General features: G+C 37.7%; 1 protein-coding gene across 3 annotated transcripts in view; it reads left to right on the top strand.

Annotated features, from left to right (window-relative positions):
• The window catches only part of pard3bb (par-3 family cell polarity regulator beta b), a 325,627-nt gene that overhangs the window by 142,863 nt on the left and 159,150 nt on the right, over positions 1-23,614 (top strand). For all 3 annotated transcript variants that reach the window (XM_084121943.1, XM_084121945.1, XM_084121944.1), the window contains exon 12: positions 15,571-15,756. In XM_084121943.1, the coding sequence (XP_083978069.1) occupies positions 15,571-15,756 (186 nt within the window). The remainder of the gene's footprint in view (positions 1-15,570; positions 15,757-23,614) is intronic.

Here is a 23,614-nt window from a genome sequence, read left to right on the forward strand (position 1 = left end):
ATTGGTTAGCCTGCACTCTAGATTTCTGCATTGGCCAATGAATAGAGCACTAGTCGTATCAGTCTGCAGATGAAGGACAGGCTTCAGACAGTCAGGAGATAGAATAGTTTGATAGAGATGATGCCATTTGAATGGAATGACAGGATGAGGTTGCATGAGAGAGATGAAGACTTGCTTTGCGGGACCATGTGCAGTGATGTCTCACTGAAGACACACGCGGCGGCAGTTTGGCCCATGTGAAGAGGGGGAAGGAGAATCGGCAGGTGGGTTGGACGCTCTACATCTGTCTGACTACCTGACGTATTTCCACCTGCCAGGTGAGCTGTCGCAGAAAAGAGTCTTACGACCTTCCTCGGCTCTTCAAAAGCCACACACCGAGGACCTCACGCACCCCTCGCACAGTCAGCCCTAATCTCTCTCTCCAATAGCACGGCCGCCCGGTGGGGGATAGAGCTTTGTCTGGGTGAAATAGTAATAGTGATATTAGATATGACTCCATGAACAAAAGAGAAAGAATGAGGACTCATTTCCTGTTCGGTTTGTGGTGTTTTTGCACGACAGAAGCAGATTAAAAATGAAGTGCGGAGCATGTAACAAAAGACCCTCGCACCCCTTCAAGCAGGCGGCTTTGTGTACTTCAAAACAGCCTGCTAACAATGGCACCAGGCTGGGTAATAAGGGTCCCGACAAAGCCTTATCTCTCCCAGAACTCCAGCTGTGAAGACGAGCGGTTAGCACATGCGATAATGTTGTTGTGACAGCGTTCCCCTCTTTGGCTCGTCCTACACAAACCGAGGAAGTCGAACCAGCCGGGACGCTGGCCTCTCCGCTACTTAATCTCACATCCAGACCTTCTTGTTACTACCTGCATTACTTCCTCAATAAACCTTTGATGTTGGTATCAGCAGCCCTCTGAAGTCTCGGGGCCCACGAGGCCTGGTTTCCAGTCTTGGCCTCTTTAAGAGTAAATAAAGCTGCTTCCTGAGCGGCGAGGTTATGGACGTCAATCCAGACCCCTTAGTCTTTTACAGCGTCCTCGTCTCAATGGGTTGCTTTCATCTCCACTTAAACAGAATCCATTTACTCATGTATAAACTTTACTCTTAGCCTTTCTGCCTTAGCTGGCCATCGGCTTCCATCGGAGTGGTCATAGAAATGTCTCTGTTTAAGAGGTTATGTGAGTGTTTGTGCTTTTACCCCTGTGTTGCCTTTAATGATGCTGCGGTCTGCAAGGTGAATGGTCCTTTCCATATGCATGCATGGGGTAAAAAGTGCACTTTAGCATGTGTGCCGTAAGCCGAGAGGTTGATCGGACTTGAGGCTCTCGTACACGTGGCTCTTGGAGACCTCATATTAAAAGGGGAAATGTATTCGGCTCCTAGTGAAGAGGTAATTGGGCCTGATGAAAGGCAGTGGGTATTTGTTGATGCTGAAACCTGATTATGATCAGGGTATGTTCTCCTTTTGGCGAAATGAAGTCCAGGCTGATGGCTTTAAGTAAAAGCCAGAGAGAGAGGGCCAAATGTTGCATATCCAATGCTAGGGATGTTGAATGTTTAACATAGGATTGCAATGGTTTTGTAGATGATACATTTAAGCAACATTCTCAATATTTAAAATTCTCATCAGTCCTGTTTTAATACATAATTTAGTTTCTAAGTGTCACAGCAATTGTTAGTGTGAGAGCGTTGAAGGAATAGTTCACTTACATCATTACTCAAACATCATTTACTCACCCTCGAGTTGTTTCAAACCTGTATTTGAAACACAAAGAAATATATTTTGAAGAATGTCGGTAACCAAACATTTGATGGACCTCATTGACTTCCATAGTATTTTTTTTTCCTACTATGAAAGTCAGTTGGGTCGATCAACTGTCTGATTACCGACATTCTTCAAAATATCTTACTTTGTGTTCAGCAGAAAAAAAGAAATTCATACAGGTTTGAAACAACTTGAGGGTGAGTAAATGATGACAGAATTTTCATTTTTAAGTGAACTATTCCTTTTAGACATTTTAATAGTATCTCTTATTTAAATTTCAGTAGCAAAACTGCAATTAGAGTTAAGTTTGATTCAACTTAATGAACAAAGAATGTGTTTGTGCTTTTAAAAACACAAACAACATGGAAAAGAGTGCAGGGTCTCGAGACATGGTTTTAAAAGTTAATCTTCTTTTAAAATGACAAAAAAAACTGGGTGTGAGGTGTTGTAAAAGCAGATGAGGCAAACGGTCAAAGGCGTCTGTTTAACCCATGATTTAGTCAAGTCATCAAAGCTCAAAGCTGCTTTACAGTGATCAGCAGGAAAACAATGATTCACTGATGCAAACAGAGTTCAGTTCGGCTGTAAAGCAGCTCTAAAAAGAAAATAGTGTCATTGTTCAGCTGAAGTCAGCTCAGTGTTGATTCAGTTCCGTTGTAAGATCAAGCCCCATCCTACCGCCAACACTGGTAATGCTGTGGTGTGGGTGATAGTGGGTATGAATGTAATGGTGGTGTGACTCTATCCAAAACCTTCCTCTACCATCTGCTGCTCTCTCTTAATGCATGTACAGAATGTACTACAAAGACATCTCATCACCACAAACATACACTTTACCGCTCAATTCCCCACCTGCTCACTGCTGAAAGGTGGTAGAGTGTGAAATAATCATTTTAGAAACATGCTGGAGATGTAGAGCACAATGACCTGAGCTCTCTCTTGCAATATATTTTTTCCCCATCAGAACTGGTCCTTTGATCCACACTCAATAAAAGCCACCATGAGCTGGAGTCATGTGCTTTTTGAGTGGGGTTTGATTATCAGCGAAAGCGAATCAGCATTACAGAGGATCCTCTAAGCTCTACACAAAAACCCAACCGAGCTTTTATAGTGCTTTCACACCAGTTTGTGGTTCATGTTGAGTTCGTTTAGTTGGTGTGAAAGAGATTTTTCTGACTCGGTTTCTCTTGAAATGGTTGATCTGGTGTGCAGTGAACTATGGTTTGCAGTTGTTACGATCAGTTCATTCTAAATCATGGAAGTGAACTCCTATTGATGATATAATTTGCGTCTTTGCATGCTTCACACAAAAATGCATTTTTCATAGCTGCTTGTCTCTGAATAAATTACCTTTGCAGAGCAGCTTGCATTTTTTTGTCTTTTTTTCACAATTCTCTGAACACATCCGCGGCAGACAAACGCAAGTGCTGTTTTGTGTGTAAAGTTGCTATGGTTAATCCAGTAGGACAAAAACATGAATATATCGGTGTAGCTTGCTTCACAGTTTTACATTTTTACAAACAGTTTATAAAGTTTTCTGTTTGATTCATAGTTTTTAAATATCTTATAGTATCTGATATCTTAAATATCTTATATATCATAGTATTTAAATATCTTACATTTTGTCTGTTAAAATATATTTTAAATTCATATTTTGCCATGCCTGATCTCCTGAAATAACATTATGATTTCACTATTGCAACATAATATTGTGAATTCTTATTATCTGTGTTTTAGACGCGTTTTAATATGTTGTTACAGAAAGAGCACATTTGAGTCATATTTTTTATTTTATTTTAGAATATATCTGATTACTATAATATAGGATCTGCTTAGGTGAGATAATTAACCTGCAAGCAAAGCGCTTCAATTCCCAGACTTTATCTATTATTCGATTATTTTCAACAGTAATATTCGTTTTTTTTTTTTCTTTGTTAATATAGCCGTGCATTTTTTTTGTGTCATATTTTTATCAACACTGTGCTTCGTTAAACTAGTTGAAGTATTGTCAGGATGCACGCTGGCATGATTCTGGCATCACTATGACCTCACCGGCTCAGGACGAGCAGATACCCATCTGGCCGTGTGTCTCAGTGAGTTCATGTCTGACCAGTGCAGCTTGCATACACTCCCTCACATTAAATCCTGCTTTTTCCCTCAGGATCCTCAGCATGCCGGCCGGCCGGTCGGCTCTCAGCTCTGTTTATCCAGGCTTTTGCAGTGCTTACAGACCTGCCGCAACTAATACCAGCCCAGCTGCACTCACTTATGTAGTTGGATTGTGTTTTGCATACTGTGTCGATTATGAAGAGACGGTAATAAGACTCGGGGTGATACAATATTTCTTATTTTTCCAGTTTTTGTGTGAATGACAGCGCTATACTTCTTGCTGGTGGTTAATGTAATTAGTCTCAGTTGAATGTACATCTTTGTCGGATTGGAACAGAAATGCCCTCAGGCAGAGAAGACCACTAGAATTTTCTTCCGCCTTATGAAAGCGAAATGATACAGATGCATTTGTTGTTTGTGTGGGGAAAGTACATGATTTCCTCTTTTTTTTTTTTTTTTTATGTTTGATAAAGTAATTTAAAATTCCCTAGAATGTGCCATAATGCATTGCGGAGATGAGATCATCCAGTATGAATTTTGAATATAAAATAATACAGTAGTTGTATTAGAAGTTACTTTATGAGTAGAGACCAAAGTAGATGTTTTTAGATAAACAAAAAAAATATATTTTTTTAGATGGAAGATATGCCGAACTGACCAAATCCAGAACATTAGAATAATGCTCCTTTCTCTCTTTGAGTAGTAAAATATGACCTGCAATTGCTTTTTCTACGAATTTCTTTGAAGTTAAAATAAAGTTTTTTAGATTTTACTTCAATTAAACAATTAAATAATAATAATAATAATAACAATAATAATGATAATACATTTTATTATTACATTTAGTAATACCATCTACTTAACAAGCTTACTGTACACTGAGTTTGTAAATTAGAATTCAAGTCAAATCTTGTTTACAAGTCAAGTCTCAAGTTAAATTTGAAAGGGGACCTATTATGCACCTTTTTTCAAAATGTAATATAAGTCTCAGTTGTCCCCAGAATGTGTCCGTGAATTTTCAGCTCAAAATACCCCACAGATCATTTATTATACCATGTTGTAAATGCCCATTTGTGAGTGAAAGTAAAAACATGCTGTTTTCGTTTGTGTCTTTAAAAGCAAATGAGCTGCTGCTCCCCACCCCGCTTTCCAGAAGAGGGCTGTGCAAAAACCAAAAAAACAACAAGTAAAGAAATCGCATGTGTATATTAGATCTGTGTATTAAAGTGAAAGCAGCGTAATATACAGTACCTAACGCTATATATGCTGTTAATATTAATAAAACAACAAAAGAAAAACAGAAAATCACTCACTGTTCTTGATTGAATAACTTTAGTAGCTTTAATAGAATACATTTCTTACTTGAATGCTGCAGTTAAATGCTCTGGCGAGGTGATAAACATGGCGGACTGTGAACAGCTCACTGAGGTGCTAATATGGCAGAGACCATCAGGAGTCGTGCCATCACAAAAGCTAGAATCTGAAAACGGCTTATTCTGAGATACTGCTTATGATTTATGGGGATTAAAAAAAGAAGAGTGGGTGGATTTTTACCATTATAGGGTTGTTGTGTACACACACTGTCGACACATTTATGTTCAAACATCATGTAAAAGTGAATTTTGCATAATAGGTTGCATTTGTGCAACTTGAATCGATTCTTACTATGACTGTGTGTTATGTGCCAAAGCTACAGACCCTCAGCACTGTCAGAACTAAATGTTTACTGTGTTTTTTTTTTACATGCTAAGCACAAGTGAATCAATTCAGCTCTTGTTTAACATCGCACCATTGATTGTCTAGGAGTCTCTCACTCCCTCTTTAACAGTCTCTCTTTGTTCTATGCTGTTACCAGACTCTGATAAAACGCCTGTTTTTTTGTCTTTTCAGTCTGTTTAACACTAAAGAAGCTAAAGTGACCATTAAAGCTCAGTGTGTTTTTGCTGTCTCACTACATGCTGCATTTACTCTCTGACACAGACTCTCTCTCTCTCTCTCTGGCCTTGAGTCTGGATTTGCTGAGACCCTATGGGCAAACAAAAGGAGGGAGTTTTGAGCAAATCAATGACAGATAGACTAACAGTGAAGGATGATGGCTTTGCTACCATGTTTCCTCTTCCTCATCCTCCCTTCCCCTTTTCATGGGTTGAATCACCCTCTGCAGAACACTAGTGAGAGGAAATGGATGGGACAATCTAGCACCGTGACCCTTATGTTTCCTTTTGCTGAATTTTCCCCATTTTAAGGAGGTGCAAATTAGCTATTTGGCACAGTTACCACTGATATCCCTTACACAGATAAACAAGTGTTGCAGTATTTGTTACAAATCCTAGAGAGCTATCTACAAAGCATTTTTTGGGATCATTGGCACACTACAGGTGTTATGGTTTGCCAAAGAGTAGAGGCCGAATGAATGCCAAAATATACCAGGAAATTACCATAGACAGTATATAAACTGGACACAGCGACCCCATTGGATTCAACGGAGACAAGTGAAGTCAATTAGAAGCACTTACTTCTATGGGGTGAGATTTCGGTCACAATTCTGCGCGCGCAAGATCACATTTTGAGCGTGCAAAAGGGCATTTCGCACGCGCGTGAACTGAGTTTTGCGGAGAAATGTTCGTCTCGCAGATAAGAAAATATTGCGAGCGAACGAAAATCAATTTTGCATTTAAAATAAATATTTGGATGTGCGCGGACGTTCTCTTTCGCGTGTGCAAAGTTTCACTTTCTTGCTCCTTTCATACCAGCCGTGAGCGCTCTCTAAGCGCAGACAGCTCGCTTGCTCAACACAACCCAGCGTTACAATATGCCATAATTCCAGCCAATCAGAGATAAGACTGCTAAATTCTGATTGGCTGGCTTGAAAACCAATCACAAGACTCCCTGCATCACCGACTGCGGAAGAGAACTAGTGAGTTTATTATTTATGAAAAATATTCAAAAACTTCACTGTAATTCACTGTATTGTTGGCAAATTCAGTTCACACATCACTGCTGTCCTGATGGTTATACTACAACACTTATTTTGTATAAATATTGTTTTGCGTATTTTTTATGATTATTATTTATGAAAAATATTAAAAAACTTCACTGTAATTCACTGTATTGTTGGCAAATTCAGTTGACACATCACTGATGTCCTGATGGTTATACTACAACACTTATTTTGGGAAAAATATATATTTTAAATTATATATACAATTGTAAATGTATAATTTTTATGATTTTTATGAAAAATATTCAATAACATAACTGTAATTCACTGTATTGTTGCCAAATTCAGTTCACACATCACTGCTGTCCTGATGGTTATACTACAACACTTATTTTGGGGAAAATATATTTTAAGTTGTATATACAATTGTACATTTATGATTTTTTATGATTTTTATGAAAAATATTCAAATTTACTGTATTGTTGCCAAATTCAGTTCACATATCACTGCTGTCCTGATGGTTATACTACAACACTTATTTAGGCAAAATATATATTTTAAATTGTATATACAATTGTAAATGTAGAATTTTTATGATTTTTATGAAACATATTCAATAACTTCACTGTAATTCGCTGTATTGTTGCCAAATTCAGTTCACACATCGCTGCTGTCCTGATGGTTATACTACAACACTTATTTTAGGGAAAAATATATATTTTAATTTGTATATACAATTGTAAATGTATAATTATTATGATTTTTATGAAAAATATTCAATAACATAACTGTAATTCACTGTATTGTTGCCAAATTAAGTTATTGAATATTTTCATAAAAATCATTAAAAAAAATCATAAATTTACAATTGTATATACAACTTAAAAAAAAAAAAATTCCAAAATAAGTGTTGTAGTATAACCATCAGGACATCAGTGATGTGTGAACTGAATTTGGCAACAATACAGTGAATTACAGTAAAGTTATTGAATATTTTTCATAAAAATCATAAAAATTATACATTTACAGTAATTGTATATACAATTTAAAATATATATTTTACCAAAATAAGTGTTGTTGTATAACCTTCAGGACAGCAGTGATGTGTGAACTGAATTTGGCAACAATACAGTAAATTACAGTGAAGTTATTGAATATTTTTCATAAAAATCATAAAACTTCTACATTTACAATAGTATATACAATTTAAAATCTATATTTTTCCCAAAATAAGCGTTGTTGTATAACCATCAGGACAGCAGTGATGTGTCAACTGAATTTGCCAACAATACAGTGAATTACAGTGAAGTTTTTGAATATTTTTCATAAATAATAATCGTAAAAAATACGCAAAACGATATTTATACAAAATAAGTCTTGTAGTATAACCATCAGGACAGCAGTGATGTGTGAACTGAATTTGCCAACAATACAGTGAATTACAGTTAAGTTTTTGAATATTTTTCATAAATAATATACTCAACTGCACTAGTTCTCTTCCGCAGTCGGTGATGCAGGGAGTCTTGTGATTGGTTTTCAAGCCAGCCAATCAGAATTTAGCAGTCTCATCTCTGATTGGCTGGAATTATGGCATATTGTAACGTTGGGTTGTGTTGAGCAAGCGAGCTGTCTGCGCTTAGAGAGCGCTCACGGCTGGTATGAAAGGAGCAAGAAAGTGAAACTTTGCACACGCGAAAGAGAACGTCCGCGCACATCCAAATACTTATTTTAAATGCAAAATTGATTTTCGTTCGCTCGCAATATTTTCTTATCTGCGAGACGAACATTTCTCCGCAAAACTCAGTTCACGCGCGTGCGAAATGCCCTTTTGCACGCTCAAAATGTGATCTTGCGCGCGCAGAATTGTGACCGAAATCTCACCCCATATACTTCCTGATGGTCGAGCGAACTGCGCAGACTCAAACTGAGCTTGATTGACGTAGATGTGACGTGAGCAACCCGTCTGTCTTCTAGTAGCAGTGCCAAGCGAAATCTGAATCATTCCCTTCCGAAACTTGCAGAGACGGGAGTGTGAGTAGGAGCTGTCCATGAGCTAGGAGCAGGAGAAACTTTTGCTAAGTATTCTGATTAATTATTTTGTCATTTTGCCTCCACGTCCCCCCGATTGCGCGCAAGCTTCTCCTCCTGTCCATACGGTAATTCTCTACTGTGCGACAGAGAGTCGCGTGGGTATGACGCAATCGTTAGCCTATTTTTACAAAAACTGCTTCTACGGGGCCATAACGTAACATAGAAGGTAATGGAGCCTTTTATACATTTTCGTGTTTCTTTAGAAATAAATAATGGACAAATGGAGTCTTTAAACGCCTCAGATGTAAAGTTATTCGCTGTCAAAGTGACGCCAAAATGAATGGGAGTCAATGGGATGCTAACAGCAGGTGATGGTCTGCTAGCCAATGGCGGCGCCCGGGGAAGCTTCAACATAATATGAAACACTGCCCCCCTGGAAATTACTCAACAAAAATGTTTTTTGCTAAATTCTAAGACAACATTGGGTGTTATGTATGCGGAATGCCAGAATACATTGTGATGGTTTTATCATAGATGGTTGTTGAAGTCATCAGGTAAATTACAGTATGTAAATATATAACTATACAAATTATTTAGAATATATATCTTTTTTTTTTTGTAGGTGACATGAGATACACTTATTAGAGCTCTGTTTCTCAAGTGTTCCCTATTATCGACACCAAAGAAAGAAAGATACATTTTAGCATTATAATGAATATTGCTAGAGGGGTCATTATTCTTGCAATTAATTTTTCACCTAAACTTATTTGATACTGTGGGTGTAAAACTGACTCTGAGACAGACTTTAATGAGACACCTGAGCTTGTTTGTCTTTCACAAGTTTTGACAGTTGTGGGGCAATCATGCAGAAACGTTCCACAAGAAAAAAAAAGAAAAAAACGAATGGCAAATTTATTCAGAAAGGGAATCCAGAAAGGATATTTAACAGGAGTGAGATTGAAATATCATCCAAGCTCAACAAGTGCACACTATCACCCGTAAGCAAAACGTGTTGTCATTTGTACAAGACCTACATGAGTGGCTGATGCAATAGCCAATGGCAAAATCATCATTGTAAGATTAAATCCATAAAGTGTTGACGTTGTTTTACGAATTTCAGCATTTAGATTGTCTGTGTGTTTGTGCATCTATTTCCCTTGATCTCAAAGCCTAGATAAGCCTGTGGGACGGTGTCTCACTCTCACTTGGTCATTAACAGCAGCATTCGGCTCAGACTGATGAATTTGGTCATACCAGCGGTCCTGTGGCTGGCTGAGGACGACGACTGCTGAGTCTTGTAGCCCATTAAGGGGACTGACACATAGACATTCTCATTAGGAAGTGGCGAGGTTGGCTAACCCTACATGTCCACTGGTGTGAGCTGAGTTGGAGCATGAGCAAGTGTTTTCAATGATTTCTGTATGGGAACGGTAGGCTTGCGCAGGGCATTGTGGGATTGACAGAAGAGTATCCAAATGTGGGTAATGCTGAACTTTATTACATACCATAGGTTAATAAAAGGTCGCGAGTATTTCAATCTGTTGCAGATAGTGCTGGTTTTTCTAAATACATATTTGTGTCAGTGACATAAGAATGATGTCTAGCATAAAGCAGTATTACTTTAGCGTTACTGATATACTGTTATAGTTTTTAATTAATATTTTTAATTGTTTTTTTTATATTTTGCTTTTTCATTTTAATTTTAATTCACTCTGTCATTTTTTGTTTTTGTCATTTTATTAGTTTCATTTATTTTTTAAATGTTGATATAGTTTTTATTTTTTCAGCTTTAGTTATTTCATCCATCAAGTTAAACTAAATGAAAATGATAAATGTTGCCTTTGCAACTAGCTGAAATAAAATAAGTTTAATTATATTACTTTATTGCAGTATTTTTATATAAAAATGTATTTTACAAAAAAGTTATTCTTTTATGCCTTTAGTTTTAGTTTACTATAATAACTATAATAATGTGATAGAAAATCTGTTTAAAGCACTTGTACCAAGTTCTTATAAATGTTCTCTCTATTTTCATTATGGTTTAAAATGGTTTTATGAAAAAAAAGAAGAAAAAAAAATAAAAATGATCAAAATAAATGTGTTTATTCAGCAATTATTGCATTTTAATAAGTGTATACATTTAATAAACAAATATAAATGTATAAATTTGGTAAATTTTATAAATGTAATAAACAATGCATTTTCATAGATTAATAGATGCAAGAAAAGTAATACAAAAAAGTAAGATAGAATTTTGTAATCTGAATCTTCTGTTGATCAGATGATTGGAGAGACATTTCCTTCATATTTTGCAACACGTTCCCACAATCCTCCCATGTCTGCATTTTCAGAAATTTTGTGGTCAAACACAACCAAGTCCTTGGCTGTAATTTCATGGTTCCTTGATGAATATATCCCTTCCAAGCCACCACTTTGGTTTGGCGTGAGTTTCTTTAGAAAAGAACATCCGTCTGGCCACTGTTTTAAACCTTATTGCGCTTCCTGCAAAACCAACCAATGAGTATCAGAAAAAAATATTACTCCCCAGGTGGGTAAGTTATACATCACATGTATCTGACAGTTTTCCACAGAAGGTCTTTTTGTGGCCTTTGTTTACTGTAGCCATTGTAAAGCGCTCACTCACAGAGCCTGCAGAGGTCTGATGGCATCCCTGTTCCCTAGAGAACCCCCCCACTTCCTGTTCCTGTCTCCCTGGAGCACAATAATTCTGAGGAACCTGTCTGTTCACCCTCAAACAATAGAGACCGAAGTCTACATGTGTTTGTGAGTGACTGACACAGAGAGAGCGAGAGGTTATGAGAGACAGTGTGATTTCCTGAACGAACAGATGCGTATCTGCTCATCTTTAAGCCCTCAGAATATCACTCGCTGCTGTACCTTTAGATGACGGTGATCCATCTGGTTCGGCTGATGACATCATATGTCTTGTTCATCATTAAGACGCTTTTCACGGCGGAGGAACAGATGTTGCATATGCAGATTAGACAACGCAAGCCTAAGACATATAGATGGTGCTTATTCAAACACTTGCGCCCTTTGTCAGAATTGCAGTTTGAATGACTTTGCTTGTCATGATGATTAAAACAATAAAGCTCATTGGAGAAAGACTTGTTCTGGAGACACATGTTTCACGCTAGGGTACATGCTGACTGATAAACCTTTTCTAGCCGGGGAAAATGGCTGAAGGAAATGTGATGTGGCATTTCGATTCAGAGCAGGGTCCTGGCAGGGGGCTCGGCTGTGAAATATCACGACTGTTAGCATACAGGAGCGCTGCTAGTTGTTCACACAGCAGGCTTTAGCCCTATGATTTCCCCAGCTGATAGACTCGCTGTGATCCCAGAGCTTTGTCTTCATTCTGATCCTCACATGGATGGTCTTGCTGTCTTTCATTTGGGTTTAGTTACTCAAACACATGTGTTGATGAACAAATGAGAGGGTGGTTATTCACACGTGTATTCAGGTCATTTGAAAATGGCTTTGGTACATACATTTTTTTATAGTTTGATGTGTGTCGGTCACTCTGGCATTTGGTTGGTTAGTTTGAGGGCATTTAGGGCATCTTCTCAGGGTTAAATTCCTTAAACCCCATCGCCTTTTCCTCTGTTCCCAATGACACACAATCAGCTGTATTTTTCAGTCTTCACAGAAATTCACAGAGTCGCTGAGTCGTGTGTTTGTGTGTTTATGTGTGTGTGTGTGTGTTTGTGAGTGCGTTACACTAATACTTTCAAAACCTGCAATCCCACAGCAAACCGAGATAAACCAAGGCTTGCTGACCCACACATACTCCGTCTTAGCTGGTCTTCTCAAACCCGTTCATTCTTGCAATAATGTTTCGTAATATTTACAGTCCTCACAGTTCCTGTAAATTATAGGGATACTGTACACTACTGGTTGTGCATCATGTGTCTTGTAGTGTCTGGTGGGATAAGGGGCTATTTTCTAGGTTTTTGAAGTCATTAGCCAAAGTTTATCACACATTTAGTTTTACATGACCATTTTCGATTCTCACTGACTCTCTGAATCAAACAAGGCTTTTTTTGCTACTGTACCTTTAAGACTTATATTTGTTTACATTGTAAACATTATACATCCATATAGTCAAGTAACTTTAATTTCTATCTTGCTTTTCACAATATCCATTTTTTTTCAAAGCAGCTTTATATAATATCGCAAGGTTTATGTTTATCTTCATACCTTATAGTTGCATTCCAGATTAGAGCTGGGCAATAATATAGTTTACATTTTGAGACGATATAAACAATCAATCAAGCAGTTGAGATTTGCTATATACTATAAATCGTTTTATTTGAGTGTACTGGACATAAGCGACTAAAGTTGGATGAAGACTTGCAAACTGCTACTCATGTTCTGACAATGGTGCAACTACATGAAGTACTGAGTGAGGTATAAACTTCGCAGGAAGGCTGAGATCTGTTCAGCCTATAGTTGCTATAAATGGCCTTTTGGACTGTGGATGAATTATGTTGTTAGTTACTGTTAGAGTATCTTTACATGGTACATAAAACTATTATATACAGTCATGTGAAAAAGAAAGGACACCCTTTTGAATTCTATGGTTTTATGTTTCAGGACAAAACAATAATAATCTGGTCATTTGCAGGTCTTAAAAAATAGGTAAATACAACCTCGGATGAACAACAACACATGAAAAACAGTATTACATTGTGTCATTATTTATTTAACAAAAGTAAAGCCGAAATGGAGAAACCATGGGTGGCAAACTAAGTACACGCTGTGACTTAGTTGCTTGTAGAGCCATTTTTAGCCACAACAACTTTAAGTCATAATTTTCTGTATGACTTTATCAGTCTTCTGGAGGAATTTTTGCCCCACTCTTCTCTACAACATTGCATCAGTTCATTAAGGTTTGTGGGCATGTGCTTATGCACAGCGGGTTGAGGTCTGGACTTTGACTGGGCCAGTGCAACACCTTGATTCTTTTCTTTTTCAGCCATTCTGGTGTAGATTTGCTGGTGTTCTTAGGATCATTGTTGAATGGCCCAATTTCAGCCAAGCTTTAGCTGTCGAACAGATGGCTTCACTTTTGACTCTAGAATACTTTGGTATACAGAGGAGATCATGGTCGACTCAATGACTGCAAGGTGCCCAGTTCCTGTGGCTTCAAAACAAGCCCAAATCACCACCCCTCCACCACCGTGCTTGACCATTGGTATGAGGTGTTTGTGCTGATTTTCTGTGTTTGGTTTTCACCAATCGTGCATTATTCGTGCAATATGGCCAAAAATCTCCACCTTGATCTCGTCTGTCCAAAGGACATTGTTCAGATGCAACTTTGCAAACCTAAGCCATGCTGCCATGTTCTTTTTAGAGAGAAGAGGCTTTTTCCTGGCAACCCTTCCAATCAAGCCATACTTGTTCAGAATTGTACTGTCATGAACTTCAACACTGAACATGTTAACTGAGGCCTGTAGAGTCCGAGATGTAGCTCTAGGGTTTTTTGCTGTTTCTCTGAGCAGTGCACGGTCTGACCTTGGGGTGAATCTGCTGGGCCGTCCACTCCTGGGTAGATTGGCAACTGTCTTGAATGTGTGAATAATCTTCGAAATGGCTGTATAACCCTTCCCAGATGGCAGGAACAATTGCTTCTCTAAGATCATTGCTGATGTCTTTCCTCCTTGGCATTGTGCTAACACACAACTGAAGGCTCTAGAGCAGCAAGCTACCCAAACTTCTGCTTTTATAGAGTTGATCACACTTGCTGATGATCAGTTAATCAAAGACTTTTGATCAGCAGCGCCTGACTGCTACTTACCCTCTTTATTCCTATGCAAGCAGTAAGGCTGTACTTAGCTTGTCACCCATAGCTTCTCTATTTTGGCCTAGTTTTTGTTAAATAAATAATGACACAGTGTAATATGTCATGTGTTGTTGTTCATCTGAGGTTGTATTTACCTCATTTTAGGACCTACCAAGAACCAGATGATTTTTTTATTATGTCCTGATACGTAAAACCATATAATTTAATAGTGTCCTTTCTTTTTTACATGACTGATCTTTTCAAGATCTGTCCCATTGAACATGCTCATTGGGACCGGGAAGATTTGAGATGCCCAGAGAAAGAGTTGGATGTTTCACTTGTACCATTAAAACACTGTTAGACACTTTGGCGTCAACATCTCTTTCTCTCTTTCTCTCTCTGATTATGTATTTCTAACAGACACTACTATGCCATTATATAGATCAAACACAAACTACTTTCAGACCTTTTTCAAAACCATTTTCTCCTTCATTTGCTCTTCTTCATTCTCCTCTGCAAAGAAAGCCTGTTCCTGTGGCGACATAATATTATTTTTACCACAGAGATATAATAATGACATTTTTTCCCTCCCTTTTTATTAACATTCATTTTAAAACAAACTTTCGCTGAAGAGATGTACAGGTAATTTTAGCATCATTATGGCAAGAGAACAGACAAAGAAAAAGAAAGGAAATGGGGAAAAGCGGGAGGGAGAATGCAGCGGGGAGCTGAGAGTGTGGACTACATAATGGAGAATGGATTATGTTTCTAAATGACCCCATTGCCATCACAGACAGAAAAGAGGCATGAAAAGGTTGAGCTATTCTCTGCTAAAATAGTAGGCTTTTTATGTTTGAATTGAATGACCTGTCTTCTTCCTCGTCTCATTCTCTTCCGTCACTGTTGTTTTCTTCTCAGAAAGAGGAGCAGGCCCGCTTGCTGCTGTCTGAGGAAGGAAAGGAGCAGCTGATGTTTGAGGTCCCCCTCAATGACTCGGGCTCAGCTGGGTTAGGGGTCAGCCTGAAAGGTAATAAGTCCCGTGAGACCGGCGAGGACCTGGGCATCTTTATCAAGTCCATAATCCATGGAGGAGCAGCTTTTAAGGTAAAACGGCACATTTACATTTGACAGATGCTTTATATATAGGGAATATGTCAAAACAGGAAAGAAAATGGCACTTGCTTTTTTCATGGGGCTATTAGCTCATGCACACAGTGGTAGCTCATGAATTGTCACTTTAAGGTTTCAAACCTACCTCCTATCCGTAAAGCCCAGACCTTTAACCACTAAGCCATAAGCATAATGTACAGTGCCCCCAAACACTTAAATTGTATGAATTTCATTACATACATAAGAACCATCTAGTCCCAATCTCATTTTCATTAACACTGAACATGTTCAACAAGTGAGAGCCAGAAAGTGTCCAAATATACCACTGTTCAAAAGTTGGGGGTTAGTAAAAAACAAACAAACATACGAACCCAACCAAAAAATAAAAAAATGCTGTTCTTTATTCATCATTACAAATTATTCATCATCACTGTTTCCACGTAATGGCTACTGAAAGTTTTGTTTGCCATCACAAGAATATACATTTTAAAAAAAACAAATAAATGTTCTATTTGAATGTAATTTCATAGATATTTTAAATTATAATAATTTTCACAATATTACTGTTTTTACTGTATTTTTGTTCAAATAAATGCAGCCTTTGTGAGCATAAGAGACTTCTTTAAAAAAATAATAATAATTCTTACCGACCCCAAACTTTTGAACAATTGTGTACTTTTTTGTCTTAATTTTGAGCACAACTGTTGTTTTATAACTATAAAGCAAGCAAACCACTTCTTTCTTTGCAATTTTAAGAGTTCAAAACAGTTTTTTAAGTGCAACTTACTTTTTGGGGCCACCATAGCTTAGGAGGCCAGAGGAATAGGATCACTCATAAAATGAGAGAAATAATGTGAATAAGTAAAATATGCTCCTCCCCCCCATATGACAGGAGACACTGATGGAGACCTAATAGATGTCCTCACAGTGTTAAACATGGCTTCAGGGTTGTGAGTTGAGACTGTAAATAGGTCATGATCCCTGTTAGCTACTCTTGGCATGTGTTTTGGTTCCCTTGACCTCTGACCTCTGTCCCTACCACTTAATGGGGTTTCATTTGACCTTAACAGACGGGATCGGGACTGTCAGCAGGGTGCTGAGTATTTCTATAGGCTCATCTTTCTGTCTGTACTAACATGTTTTTTTGTTTTTTTTTAGCTGCACCTGTTCATTTTCCAGTTTCACATTCAGTCGCATAGTATTGACGACAGATTGGTTGTGTTTGCCCATTTGGTTAAATAACAATCTCGATTATGTGTTTTTTTTTTTTGTTTTTTTTTTGTGCAGGTGTTCAAATCATTGGAAATCTGCACACTCTGTTTTTCTTTTTCCTTTACCACAGAATAAGTGACAGGATGTTTATACCTGAATGACTCAGATGTTCTTTAAACCAGTCTCTATAAAATTCTTCCAGCTACTGCTTAACTCAGCCATGTGAAAATGTGCTTGTCAGACATGTGGATTTGTGTGTATGTGTGCTCAAAGCATTCACATTTATGTGTGCGAGAGTGTGAAGTTTACTTGTGAAGATAAGGGTTTGAATTGTACCTGACTGAAGCATCTTCTCACTCTGCTTTGTCAGGCCTTGAGGTTGAAAAAAGCCGCTTTTGGATTCCGGGGGTTGTGTAAAAAGAAAATAACTTCTTAAATCTATCATTCTGAAGCTTTAGAGTCAGATCATCCCGTTCAGACGGGGGTAGAGAGAGCCACTGCAAGGTGATGCACGTGAGTTTTCATACTTGAGTCCCAGCACAGTGGAACACTTCTAATTGTAATTCCCTATCCAGTCCCAAGTGAGAGAGTTCAGAAACGCTGCTTGTGTTAGCTCCAGCACATTAATGCTAATTAAAAACTCTCCAAGCCCATGTTAATGAGTTGGAAGCGTCCCGAGTCTGTGGGTGGGATGCGTTTTCTCCCCAGAGCCAAAGTGGGAAGGCAAGAGGAGGTTGGGGTGAACAGCAGCGTCTACTTGCAAATTTATTGTTGGCTTGCACTAGAAATCTAGACGCACCCTAGCGGCAGAACATTTTTATTTTGCAGCCAGGGTCGTCTAGCAACTCTCCGTTGGCTTGCGAGCTGGAAAAACCAAACTCTAGTCAGGCCAATCACATCGTGTATAGAGTCGGTGGGCGGGCTTAACATAATGATGGCAGAGTTGTGACGGTTCCGCGTGAATTCCCTGCTACTTGAAAACAAAGAAGATGGCTGCTGCTGCTGGCGAACAGCGGTCTTTCGAATCAGCTTTGGCCGCGACTAGAAGACTTGGAGTTAAGCTTTTCTTTGAGAAAAGAACAAAGAATGGCACTGAAGTCATTCTTTAAAAAAGGAAGATGTGTTCGGAGTTTTGCCGACCGGATACGGCAAAAGTTTAATCTATCAACTAGCTCCGCTGGTGGGAAAACGCTCTGGTTGATTGTAGCGCTATCCTATTGCATGCAGAGGGAATTTGAAAGACAACCGTTTATCCCGCCCCTCGGATTGAGCCCTGCCAATGGTGTGTTCCCAGACTGAATATGGGTCTGGCTTGTCAGGCTAGTGTAAAACAGCAGATAGATTATGTACTGAACATGTCCTTGAGCATTTCATTCTCTTGTCCTTCTGTCCTTCATTACTATTGATTTGGCCCTGGGCTCATTTCAGCATATATAGGTTTCAAATCTGGGTAGCTTTCAGTTTCAGATTAGTTAGAAATCAGAATATTGTTTTTGATAATGTTTTTTTTTGTTGTTGTTGTTGTTTTTTTAAGTCTGCAAGGCTTCCTCATTTGATGAAGCACATTCATTCATTCATTCATTCATTGGTTCATTCATTTTCTGACATGATGCATTTTATCTGGAGTTTTTGTTTGAAAAGTGCCATACAAATAAGATATAGTAAAATTGTTTTAGTACAAAGTGAAGAGGTGAAACTGCATACAATATAAACAAAATATGAACAGGCAGTATAAACATCATAAAGGTTAGGGAGTTAAACACTTCTTGTATACTGTAAATGCAGAGAAAAGTTGTTGCACATGATCATTAATATTAGCTTGAAGTAAATATTTTGTGTAGTAATTTTTGACAATTGCAGCAATTTTGTGGCCCCAAATTGGTAATTTCTGACTTTCTGGCCAATATTCCCTAAAAGTTCTGCATGATTTGCCTCTGGTCTGGCATGAAGACCAGTGCGATCTGAATCAATACCCCATTTTCTGATCTTTATTCACCACCATTAGTTACATCTCTGTTTCTCAAAATAGCCATCAACTATTATGTCTGAACACAAGCAGGTAAACGTGATTTCACCAAGTATGTTGTTTCATGTTTGTACATCCTGGAACAACATCCCAATCAACCAATTGGATTTGAGGGCCAATTTTAGGCTTTACAACCAGGGTTAGGTGTTTCTACGTCGATGTTATTCACCTATCAATTCCCTCTGATTTTAGGGATGAGTTATGGGTATGGTTTAGGGGTAGGAATAAGGTTAGGACTCATTTTTCGGACAATAATGTTGATCCAGGAACATATCTGTCTTGGCAAAATCACTGTGACCCTTAGAGGCGAAAACGTCTCTCCCATGTTCAGAATACTGGTTAACTTTCTTTATTCTTTACTTTAACATAACAAATTAATAGAACAGTGACCACAAATCACAACAGGTACATTCCAAAAACCATAGATACCATCATCAAAAATAAAAATAAAAAATGCAAAGAAAAAACAAAACTATTTTGGGTCCATGTTGACCTGCCAAGGATTTGCAAAAAGGTACGTGATATCTTGGGACCTAAATATGTAAAAAGAGGGTCCATGTCTGATAAAACACATCCATTTTTCCTTTTGACCAATAAGTAATGTATTCCAGTGAAAGAAAATCTGATATCACTTTATGCCACTCAGAGATCCATTTAATAAAAATGTGCTTGTGGGCAGTTTAAGTTAGGAGATTAAACAACTTTCAGTTTGAAGCACTCTTTATATTATTATCAGCAATACCTAAAAAAAAAAAAAGTGGATTGAGGTCACATCATGTATTGAATATAAGACTTAGTCTTCTACAAATCTGTATCCAGTAGGCTTTAATATGTATACATTTCTAAGTACAGTGAACAGAGTCTCCCTCTTCTACTTTGCACTTTAGATAATGCGGAGAATAATTTGAATTAAACTTAAACTCATTGTCTGCGTAATGAGATCATTTGGAGACGATGTAAAAGTTTGAACTGTAACTCTTTAGTTATATTACAAGTGGATATTTTGCCACCATACTGCCAAATTGGTCTCCAAGTATCTGCATCAATTGAGAGTGCAATGAGGTTTTATTTATTTAAATTGTTACATTTGTTCCCTTCAGTCCTGAGTTGGTGGTTACTATTGTGCTCCAATCTTCTAAAACATCCAACTCTACCATTGATGTGTATTACAGACATTCAGCATTGAGTATAATAGATAAGCAAAATTAACTATAGGGTTGTATTTCCTGAAGGAAACCGTGTAAGGCTGATTTTTGTTGTTTGTATGCATCTGTATGTTAAGAAATTCTGGATGAATTATTTGTAGAAGTATGATAGGTTTATAACAAACCCTAAGAAAAATGATTGAGGAATATCAATACAGCGCTGCCTCTATTAAATGATTATACATGTAAGTGGTGAAAGAATGTAAGAGAGATGCACTCATTTTAAAACAGCACAGCAAACTGCAGACAGATTGTGTGATTTCACAGAATCAAGTTTGAAAATTAGATCATGGCTTTAATAAGGATCCCTAATTCTCTGTGACTCAGTGTCATGAGGACAGGACATCTTTTCACCCAAAGGCCTCTGTAATGAAAGCATATCTCCTTCATTTACAGAGAGCAAGGGCACAAAGTGCACACTGCCAAGGCTCAGAGAGTTTGTGGGTGTGTGTTATTTCTGTAAATTGTGATTAACCGTTTGGTACTCTGATACCTCTATAGGGCACAACAGTCAGGAAAATTAATACCATTCATTTTTTCCATAGAAAAATTGTGATGACATGTACTATTAAGATTTCAAGACCTACCTCCAGCTCCAAGTGTTTTAATCTGCGATATATCCTATGTATTTCATAATCAATGATTTTAAGTTAAAGGGGAAATATCATGAAAATCTGACTTTTTCCGTGTTAAGTGCTATAATCGGGTCCCCTGTGCATCTGTCAACCCTGAAAAGTGACAACCCAGTAACTTTGTTTTGGTAAGCCTTTCTCTGCAAGCATTAAAAAATTAAGCCGATCTGATTTCGCTCCCCTTCTGCACTGTAAACCCAAATAAGTTGGCAAAACTCAATACATTTAAGGCAGTCAGTTGCCTCAAAATATTTAAGTTTCAAATATTCAAAGTTTAAGCAAGCAGAACTTGCAGATTTTTATTTTGTACTCATACATTTTACTTGGTCTTAACATGAAATGTTTAAGTACATAAATCCATACATTTAACTTAAAAATTTCATGTAACCCCAATGTGAAACTTTTTGTTATTATAAACTTAGCTGGTTATAACAAACTAGTTCAATAAATGCTAACATGCTAACAATAGCATAGTTTAACACTTGCTGTATGAATGCTGCAATATAAAGCATTGACATGCTCTCAAACCAAGCCACATGCACCACTTGTCATCATGACGGTAACTCTCCTAAAATCGACATTATCAAAAATTCTTCTAAATTAGTATAACAAAATATTAATCACTACTAAATCTCCCACTTAACATTAATCTTGCACAAAAAAAAACAAAAAAAACAAACATTATATTACACTTAATTTCAGCATTTACTCTCCCTTTCGAGTGCCATGTGCAAAGCATGCTGGGAAATAGAAATCCCAGCCAAGTTTCAGGTGAACTTAAGTTCATCTAAATTAAAATAAATAATTTCCTAAAACTCAAAACAATGAAACAGTTCAGTTTACTTAATATATCAGTTCTGTGAACTTGAAAGAAAAAGAAAGTGCTAAATACTCCTACTCAAACCAATTAATTACTTTGAGTGTTAGGGTTTACAGTGTGACGTAGGAAGGGGATCTTATTATAATATCACCTCCCCTTAATCTGCACGATGCTGCCATTTGGTTTACGCAAGTGACCACAGTGTAACCAGTTCTAACGCAATGGCAAAAGTTAGAGCAAAGCATGCAAACTGTGTCGTTGGCTGCACAGACGAGCACAGAACACTATTTGACCAAAAAATGTCACAGCTGTCTTATATAAAAACCTCAGGGAACTGTCAACTTGTGTAAAAGTTAAACATGATAGTACATGCAAGTCGATGAGATGAATCATCGTACCATCATCAAAAATAAAGAATAAAGAAAAGGGTCCATGTTGACCTGCCAAGGATTTGCAAAAAGGTACGTGATATCTTGGGACCTAAATATGGTTAGGTATTTACTCCACAACAACTACATCCATGTATCCACTAACCATTCAGAAACATCCAGGTGCAGTTACAATCTCTTCCTGAGTCTCTCTGTAAGGCTTCACTCTGCTACAGGTTATTTCGGAGATTTGACTGAAATTCGCGCTTGTTATTGCTGGAGTATCCGAAGCTTCTGTAAAAGGATTGGCCGTCTGCTGAATGGGGGCGGGAAGCAGCAGCTCATTTGCATTTAAAGGGGCATGCACGAAAACGGCACGATTTTAGTCACACCCAAAAGGGGGCAACTTTGACAAGCTATAATAAATGATCTGGGGGGTATTTTGAGCTAAAATTTCACAGACACCATATATTTAGATTACATCTTGTGAAAAGGGGCATAATATGTCACGTTTAAAGCTTATTGCACTGTATTTTTTTTATTCAATTACGCAACGTTTCATAGGATTAGATAAATGGGGAACCTAAACAAAACCAAAAACATCTATTGTGTGTGTAAAAATTGGTAACATTAAAGGGTTAGTTCACCCAAAAATTCTGTCAGAACGTAGGCTCACTATTGGCCGACGCTGGTGTGACAAAAAATTAAAGGATAAGATAATAAACTGAATTTTAAACTAACCATGATTCTGACAGCAATAACACAAACTTTACTTCCTTTTTTCTAGGTCTAACATTCTAACACTTGGAGGCACATTGTACTAGAACGTTTTGTTCTTGTCTATTTGAGTTATGGAAAAGTTGCCTAATGCTGACTATAACAGAATCAAAAAATATACTGTCTATCCTGTCCCATGACATATTGAGTAATCAACAGAACTCTTAACCTTTACTTGTGTTTTTTCTCTGTTCTAAGCTGTTTTTGCATATGCCACTAACAGAGGGTGAAAAGGAGGGGGCTTGCATCTATTTCTTAATTAGAAGATGACAGCATTAAAGTCATGAGTTAGGCAGGTGATTTGGTTTCTGTGCGTCGTGTCTTTATCCTATATAACCTGATGTATTTTTCTATGTGGGTGAGATTTCTCTGAGAACTGCTCGAGAAATTCTCCCGGCCGTGATTAAAGCATTTAAAGGACAATTGCTAGAGTTTGTCTGTCATTTATGCTGCGCAGCAACAGAACAAGTAAGTTAGGTAAAAGTGACTTAGTGAGAGTAGTACTTCAGAGCTAGAGTTTAAGGTATTGGTGTCGAGTGAAGACGCCAGAGATATTAAGATCAGTTGGGTGTCGAGTGCAGACGCCCCAGATAGTTTAAGGTATGGGTGTCGAGTGAAGATGCCCCAGATAGTCAGGTTTAGGGAAAAATCTACCACACTGGTTATGTGTGTGATGCGTCTGATGCTGGCCAATAGTGAGCCTACGTTCTGATGTACAACCCAGAAGCGCTGCGCCGTTACAGTACGTGATCTCACTCAGAGGCCCACACAGAAGAAAATGAATAGTTGAATAATGTCAACTATTTATTGAC

This window comes from Abramis brama (genome assembly GCF_963993115.1).
Source record: "Abramis brama genome assembly, chromosome: 8".
NCBI lineage: Eukaryota > Metazoa > Chordata > Actinopteri > Cypriniformes > Leuciscidae > Abramis > Abramis brama.